Source organism: Danio aesculapii, chromosome 14 (assembly GCF_903798145.1).
Source record: "Danio aesculapii chromosome 14, fDanAes4.1, whole genome shotgun sequence".
NCBI classification, from domain to species: domain Eukaryota; kingdom Metazoa; phylum Chordata; class Actinopteri; order Cypriniformes; family Danionidae; genus Danio; species Danio aesculapii.
This window is the reverse complement of record NC_079448.1, coordinates 38,474,120-38,482,473: the sequence shown is the minus strand read 5'-3', so window position 1 is coordinate 38,482,473 and position 8,354 is coordinate 38,474,120. Positions and strand designations below refer to the sequence as shown.

Genomic DNA, 8,354 nt, shown 5'->3' with positions numbered 1-8,354 from the left:
TAGATAGATAGATAGATAGATAGATAGATAGATAGATAGATAGATAGATAGATAGATAGATAGATAGATAGATAGATAGATAGATAGATAGAAAGTGAATGGGTGGATAGAAAATAGATGGATGGATGGTGGTTGGGTGGGAGGGTATATGGATGAATAGATGGATGGACAATAGATAGATGGACGGACGAACAGACGGATGGATGGACAATAGATAGATTGATTGATAGATAGATGGATGGATGATGTACAGTGCTAGTTAACAAGTTAGATAAATAGACACATAAATAGATAAGACAGCCTTGAATGACTGTGCGGCATTACGCTGAAGAAAATGTCGACAGACTGAACAGCATGTAATTGATGATCCGGCGCCAGCAGGTGGCAGCCCTTCAGCTCCCGAGTTCTTCTCACGCCTGTTTCTATGCAACTGTAAACAATGAAACTGAAGGGGTTTGTTCTCTTTACCAAGCAAATGTAAGGCGGCTCATTGTTTCTGTCGTTTTCAAAAAAATGGCCTATTCACTGTCGCCAAAGAAGGCTGGTCTGCCACGAGAGGTTTTGAAATGGCTGCAAAGTCTTGATTTATCGTTTTTCCCAAAAAACGTTCGCAGGTGAGTAGAGAAGATTGCAGCGTCTCCTCACAAACCCATAAGCTGTAGCCGTTTACTGTCTTTTTGTACTTGTATAAAAGTTTCAAGACGATGTACAGTATACATTGCTATTTTACATTCCGACTCATTTTTCAGTCATTCATTTCAGTTCATATTTAGTTCTTCAATTTCGCTAATTAACGTTAGTTCATTTAATGTAACGTCACTAAGTGTGGATCAAAAATAAAAATTTTAAACAAAAACACCTGCAATGCTTTTTTTTTTTTTTTGTCCAAAAGAGACTTCTCCAATGGATTCCTCGTGGCAGAAATATTTTCCTGGTACTTCCCAAGGGATTTTCAAATGCACTCCTTTGATAATGGAACTTCATTAGCTGCCAAACAGTCAAACTGGTCCCAGATTGAGAAAGTGAGTGTGGTACCGTGCAGAAATAATCTAAGCGAAATAACTTGTTGTTTCTTATTGTGTCACTGGCACATTCATAAGTAAATTTCATACAGATCTAACCCCTTTTCTTTAATTGGTTGTTAAAGTTTTTTGTGAAGCAAAACATCAGTCTGTTCAAGGAGATGATAGATGGCACAATCCACTGTAAACCTGGAGCTGCAGAGCTTCTTGTACAGGAGATTTACACCATCCTGACCAACAGAAGGTGAGGTTTCTAATGTACTTGCACTATTCTTTGCCAAACAGAGGTATGTAAATTATATATATAACCAAAATATATAATCAAAACTTGCAAAAAATTCAGTTTTTGACTGAAAGCAAGTAGTTGATTTTTAAAACTATTTTGAGCAATACAAATCATTAACCGTATTTATAAGTTAGTTTATTTCATTTTTGTAAGTTGAAAACAACCTCAACATCGTCCCCTGCAATGCCTACATGCTTTAAGTGTATAATATAAATTTGCAAACTGGCTTGCAGCCATGTTTTTCATAATGAGTCACACATATGCTTCAGTTAATTTCACACCTTGTCTTCATTTGTCTTCCTGTAGTATCCAGGCCATCCAGAGGGTGGAGCAAGGCTTCACAGATAAACCTTATCAAGACCAGTTGCCTATGGTGGCCCGAGCCACAGCCTCAGTGTCCATAAAGAGCAACCTGAGTCTCACTGAGGTTAAAGCTGAACCAAACATCATCACCAACCAGCGCAAGGTCCTCGCCATCATACACAGGCATTTAGAACAAAGAAAAGAGGAAAGAGTCCTAGACCCAAGTGAGTACCACACTGAATTTTTGCTGTTTGACTTAAGTTGTGTGTGTGTGTGTGTTTTGTCTAAGGATGTATAAAAGTTCATTTCTGGCTTTTTTCTCACTTGTGTGATTTTTATATCTCAGAGTTTATATTTCAGTGCTGCTAGACAGACTAATAACAAATGATAGAAATCAGAATTTAAAAAAAGAAGCAGATCTATGAGAATAAATTAATGTTGAATCTAGAGTTTATATTGATTTTTTTTTTTATTTTGAGGGAAATAAGTGAGAATTGCAGGATACATACTCAGAATTTCAAAATACATTTGCAGAATTGCAATATATAAATTTATAATTGGGGCGATACGGTGACTCAGTGGTTAGCACTGTCGCCTCACTGCAAGAAGGTTGCTGGTTTGTGTCCCAGCTGGGTCAGTTGGCATTTTTTTTTTCTTTTGTTTTATAATTCTTTCTGGGTTGTCACCTTTAATTGATAAGACTGTATAGAGTATAGACAGGAAAGCGTGGGGAGCAGAGAGAGGGGAAGGATCAGCAAAGGACCTTGAGGCGGGAATCAAATTCAGGTCGCTGTGAACACCGAAGTGCCATGTGTCAATGCACTAACTACTACGCCATTGGCGACGACTGTCAGTTGGCATTTCTGTGGGGAGTTTGTATGTTCTCCCCGTGTTGGTGAGGGTTTCCTCTGGGTGCTCCAGTGTTCCTCACAGTCCAAAGACATGCAATATAGGTAAATTGGATAAACTACATTGGCCGTAGTGTATGTGTGTGAATGAGTGTGTATGAGGTACTGGGTTGCAGCTGGATGGGCATCTGTTGTGTAAAACATGGGCTGGATAAGTTGGCAGTTTATTCTGCTGTGGCGACCCCTGATGAATAAAGGGACGAAGCCGAAGGAAAACGAATGAATGAATGAATGAATGAATGAAATTTATAATTGGCGAAAAATGAACATTTTAGGTCATTTTAGGACTTATATAAACTCTAAATTGTGAGAAATAATTGTTAATTTGTCAAAATTGCAAACTATAAATTCAGAATTGCAAGAAAAATAAATTGCAATGCAGTCTATAAACTTGGGATAAAAAGAATTTTGAGAAAAAAAGTCAGAACTACAAAATTATGAACTCAAAATGTGGGAAAATTCATTCATTTTCTTTTCGACTTAGTCCCTTTAATAAACGGGGGTTGCCACAGTGGAATGAACTGCCAACTTATCCAGCATGTTTTATGTCGCGGATGCCCTTCCAGCCACAACCCATTACTGGGAAACACCCACACACTCTTGCACACACTCACATACACTACAGCCAATTTAGCTTATTCAATTCACCTATATCATGTTTTTGGACTGTGGGGGAAACCGGAGCACCCAGAGGAAACCCATGCCAACATGGGGAGAACATGCAAACTCCACACAGAAACGCCAACTGACCCCAGCTGGGGCTAGAACCAGCGACCTTCTTGCTGTGAGGCGACTGCGCCACCGTGATGCCCCAATGTGGGAAAAGTAAGTCCAAAATTCTTAGATAACATATGACAAGTTGGAATTGAAAGACAGCATATAAACTCACTATTACAACAAACAGCTCCAATTCTAAGAAAAAAAAGTCAGAATTGCAAAAAATATGCACTCAGAATTGAGATATATAAATATAAAGTTCAGAATAAAAAAATTCTGAATTCTCATTTTAGAAGAATTGCAATTCTAATAGTAAACAGTAATGGAAACACAGAAATTATATATGGAAATTCAGAATTAAAGCAAAAACAATTGTTCTGAAGTCTGCTTTTGTCTTGTAAGTCAGAATTATATGTAGTTGCATTTCTGAAAAAATAATAATCGTATAATATAATATTTTAAGAAATAAAAGGGAGAAAATCAGAACTGGAAAGCCACATTTACTTTTTATTTATAAATTTATTCCCGCGATGAAATGGTCTTAAGTAAGGTATGCATTATTGTAGAGTTCATGCCATTTTCAGTAAAAAGTGCATTGAGTATTTTTTCCTCTGCTTCTTCATAGAACGCTTTAATGTTAAGCCCACTCTTGGAGAACAGGCTGTCAGATTGTTAGCCCACCAGCATGAGCCAAACCTACAGATGAACACCAGTCAAGCGGCTTGTTAAGTGCCTGCCTTCCCAACAAGAGGATGAGATATGTAAGCCAACAGTCTAAATAGTCTATTTGAAGAAACCACGTTGCTTTTGTGTTTTGTTTTGTGTCGAGTCACAAGCAGTACTGAATAAAAATGTGCTGCTAATATATTGCCACTAGCTTAAAATTATGCTGTCCTTTAAAGAAGCAACCACTGTAGTTATCCTACAAGCTATACGAGGCAATATGTCAGACTGTATTATTAAGTCTTTTACTCAATCAGACACTAGTCACATCTGTATAGCATTATCAATGTCTAACTCTATTGTATTTAAGGAATGCTTGTTTTTACTGTATGTGTAGGTTCAGTGGCGTCTGGAATCAGAAGCGATGCATTGCAGATATTGGATGCAAATTGTGAGACTGTTTGAGGTAGATATCCAACAAATGTCTTCAAAGCACATTTCAGAATAAGGCCCTTGAGTTTTGAGGATAAGGTTGATTACCGCAATAAAATATCTAGTTTAACAAGCATACATGTCAGTGGGCTGCCTTTTTTGATGTCATAAAATATCTATGTAAAAAATAATCCCATATTTATTTATATGGTTCTAAAGGTTTGTTGTTGAGTTTGAATTAACAAATTAGTTAGTATCTATTACTTTCTCTCATAATTTTCTCATTATTATTATTCAAAATGTTTTATATTTTCAGAAGAACCATTATTCAGTATTTTTTAAAGGAATTGCTCAACCAGTGATTAGACTTAGACGTCAAACATTACTTTTAACATGTAAATTTGTCATTTTAAATTTGTCAAATTAAATAATTAAATACAATTATTAGGCAAAGCAAATAATACAAGTCAATACAAAACTAGTGTTAACTCATACAAATGCTTATTTAATCCTACCCTGTGTCCACTCTATATCAATGATAAATAACAGTTGATTATTTTTCTCATATCTTGTAAAATCACTGCCAATTCATTATCCCTTTAGCTCTGCCAATCTCACACCGTGTTCTAACTACACACAATAAGGTAAGATTCCAGCGACAAGCAATTTGGCTGTCTGCCCCAAACGGACGTGACATGACAGAAACATTTAAATACCACTCATTTAAATACCAGCCACTGCACTCCCAACGAAATGGTAAGGGTTATAATCTAATTAATACATTCAACATCTTTAACATTATTCAAAGTACATAGGCTACTGGTTTGCACTGAGTCACAGTTCTGACTTTCAATTACACACTGTTAGCTAGTTATTTTATTTTCAAGATCTGAGGTGAACTATCTGCTTCTGCTTTCAGTAGTATGGTAATAAATGTCACGTAAAATGGTGTTCAAACTCACATTGATAACATTTAACACTGAATAAAGCACATAATCTGTACTTGAGGGGATCATTGTCCTTGTTTATGCTTTTCTGTTGCAACTTCACAGAAATAAGAAGTATTTCTAAAATAGTAATTGTGCATGTCACAGCTGTGGATGGTTAGGATACAAAACTCCTTTTAACATGCAAAAGATAGCTTTTATCACGTTACAGAGTCATAATTCATGTGGTTAGGACACAGTGTCATGGTTTAGAGTTGTTTGATGTCATTGTCTGTTTCTACATATTATAAGACTTTGAATGTTGAATGAAAAAACATTCATAAAAAGCTCTCATTGAAGTTTTCAGCAGGGTTTCCACGCTTCTTGAAAGTACATAAAAGTAGTTGAATTTCAGACATATGGATTAAAGGCCTGGAAAGTACTTAAAAACAAACACAGGTCCTTGAAAGTGCTTGAATTAAATTTTGTTTATGGTTTTATTTACAACATATTGTACATTACAACATATTTATTTACAACAATTGTACTCTATTGTCAGATACAGAATGAAAAAATGACAAATTCTTAAATAAAAAAATCTATAAAAATAACACTTACAAATTATGCACATTTTTTATTAAAGTTTATGCACAAATTAAATTAAATTATGCACAATTGTATTAAAGTTTTTTTGAACAAGGCTTTTTAAAATGCTCTAACTTTTTTAAAATTACTCTTACATTTTATCGTAAATATTAAGTGTAAGTGAATTAAGAACAATAAGGATTTTAATGGAGCTAGATAAGCTGGGGTATGAATTACAAAGGTGCTTGATGTAAAATTAATGGTGCTTTAAAAAATCCTTGAATCTGATGTCCATGAAAGAAGTTTCTCATTCACACTGCACTGTCAGAAACCACTACAATCTGTCATGCTTATTTGTGTTATAAACTAAAAAGCCCTGAGATTCTGTGTTTTGTAGTGAATTTATAACAGCTAAAAGGCGTTAGGGTTAGCCTATCAGAATCAAGGACTAGAGCTATCCATTTTATAAAATGTATGCAAAACTCTGAGATGACGCTGAAAGACCACACATAGTACAGTTATCAAGCTCTGCTTTTCCCATGATCATTTTTTAAACAAAATACCTCACCAATTAAGGTTTATGCACATCCACAATGATTGTATTATTAATAATAACTGTATTATTAATACTTTATTATTTGTTGGATAACTGCAAACAAAATGACTGACATATTTTCCTCAAGACAGCAATTGCTGGTCATCTTTGCTAGAATCTAATATGAGGATTGTATAAAGTAACATTTATTATAAGCAACAAATCCAAAGGATATAGAAAGCGCAAACTATTATAAACAGTGATATATTGTGGTACAGTATAAATCATGCGACTAATCAGACTTCATAATTGTTTTCATGTTTATGAAAAAACATTGGAGTTTGCATGTTCTCCCCGTGTTCACGTGGGTTTCCTCTTGGTGCTCCGTTTTCCCCACAGTCCACAGACATGTGCTGTAGGTGAATTGACCAAACTAAATTGTCCGTAGTGTATGACTAGTGTGTGTGAATGAGTGTGTATGGGTTCCCAATACTGGGTTACGGCTGTGTACCACATAAGCTGGAATAGTTGGTGGTTCGTTCCGCTGTGGCGACCTCTGAAATAGCGACTAAGCTAAAGGAAAATGAATGAATGAATGAAAATACATCTTTTTTTTTTGAATACCACTTTTTCCAGAGTCAACACATTGGGTAATATCTTTAAAAGCCACTTTCCTATGATTAAAACAAAACTCAGTGTAGACTGAAAGTCTATATATATATATATATATATATATATATATATATATATATATATATATATATATATCTTTTCATATCTATCCAGATACCTTTTATGCTTAATGTAACATAAATCACATTGTTTTTGAATGCCATCTTTTTGTACTAAACTGGAGCTGGCATCATAAAATAGCAATTAAACAAGCATGATGTTTGATTGTCTCTTTGGAAAAGCAATAAAAACTTCTCCAAGCATAAATTCAGCATTTATGGGTTAACCCCAGCAGCTGTTGTTGAATCTGTAGTATCTCTCTGCATTGAGATGGCTGTGTTTTCTTTGAAAGGCGCAGCATGTTTCTCTTTACCGTTCTTCCCAAGGCCTGCTGCAAATTAGACATTCATTTAGCGAACTCACTGTGAGACGGGCAGGTTTTCGGCAAGCTGCCCAAATCCCTGTTTACCCCCTCTGCCTCTTTTACTCAGTTTTCTCTAGTACACAGACAAGCACATAGTGTCACACAGTCTCATTCACTCTCACACAGTCGCTGCCACTGTCAGGCATAAAGAGCGTAGCTGTTGTTTCCATGCATCTTTCAGACTCAATTCATAGCATAAGGTTGCCATGGATATCTAAAGCAAGCATACTGCTTTTCATGACCGTGCCCAGAAAATAACTTTTTTTAGACCACCTCATCTCTGTCTCACGGTCCCTCTTTTTTTCTCTCCCTCCTCCCTATTACATGTTTTTTTTTTTTTTTTTTTTTTTTTTGACTGAATTGGACATTTGCAAAACCAAATAATAGGCTTTGTGTGGAACAAAATGCCATGAGGTGTGAATGGTATGACCCTCAATGCAGTCATCTAATCAATCGAGATGTTATTAAAATTGATGTTACCTGTCACTGATTTGACATTTTTTTTATGGTTAGTAATAAAAGGAAATGAAAGTAGGAAACTGCATTAATCCAAAGTGTCATTTATTTTTCGGGGAAGTCTTAAAGGAATAATTCACCTCAAACCTGCATGGCTTCCTTTTTTATGTGAAACACAAAAGATATCTGGAAAATATATTACTTTGTGTACCTCAGAATAAATGAGGTCCTACTGGTTTGTAACAAAGTGATGGTAAATAGAGCGCTGCAGTCAGGTTCCAGAAGAAAAACTTCATTCATTTTCTCCATTGAGAAATTTGTTTCATTTTAAAGACAGACCTCCAAGGTGGTTAATTGATCATATGCTTTTTTGAACCCATTTGAGTCCATTAATTGAACTTATTCTTAAAACAATTATGTTTAAA

The 8,354-nt window shown here is 35.3% G+C and overlaps 1 protein-coding gene across 1 annotated transcript; it reads left to right on the top strand.

Moving 5' to 3' along the window:
* The first annotated feature begins 211 nt into the window (after window positions 1-211).
* Window positions 212-4,435, top strand: spata4 (spermatogenesis associated 4). The gene is made up of 6 exons (XM_056472568.1): window positions 212-614; window positions 893-1,022; window positions 1,148-1,266; window positions 1,615-1,835; window positions 3,862-3,997; window positions 4,297-4,435. Exons 1-5 carry the CDS (start codon window positions 364-366, stop codon window positions 3,963-3,965), a joined length of 825 nt encoding a protein of 274 aa, XP_056328543.1. The 5' UTR covers window positions 212-363; the 3' UTR covers window positions 3,966-3,997; window positions 4,297-4,435.
* Window positions 4,436-8,354: the final 3,919 nt, after the last annotated feature.

Coding starts and splice junctions, on each gene's coding strand:
- spata4 (XM_056472568.1), top strand. CDS start 364: ATGATCCGGCGCCAGCAGGTGGCAGCCCTTCAGCTCCCGAGTTCTTCT. Junction 615..892: donor TTCCCAAAAAACGTTCGCAG/GTGAGTAGAGAA, acceptor TTTGTCCAAAAG/AGACTTCTCCAATGGATTCC. Junction 1,836..3,861: donor GGAAAGAGTCCTAGACCCAA/GTGAGTACCACA, acceptor GCTTCTTCATAG/AACGCTTTAATGTTAAGCCC.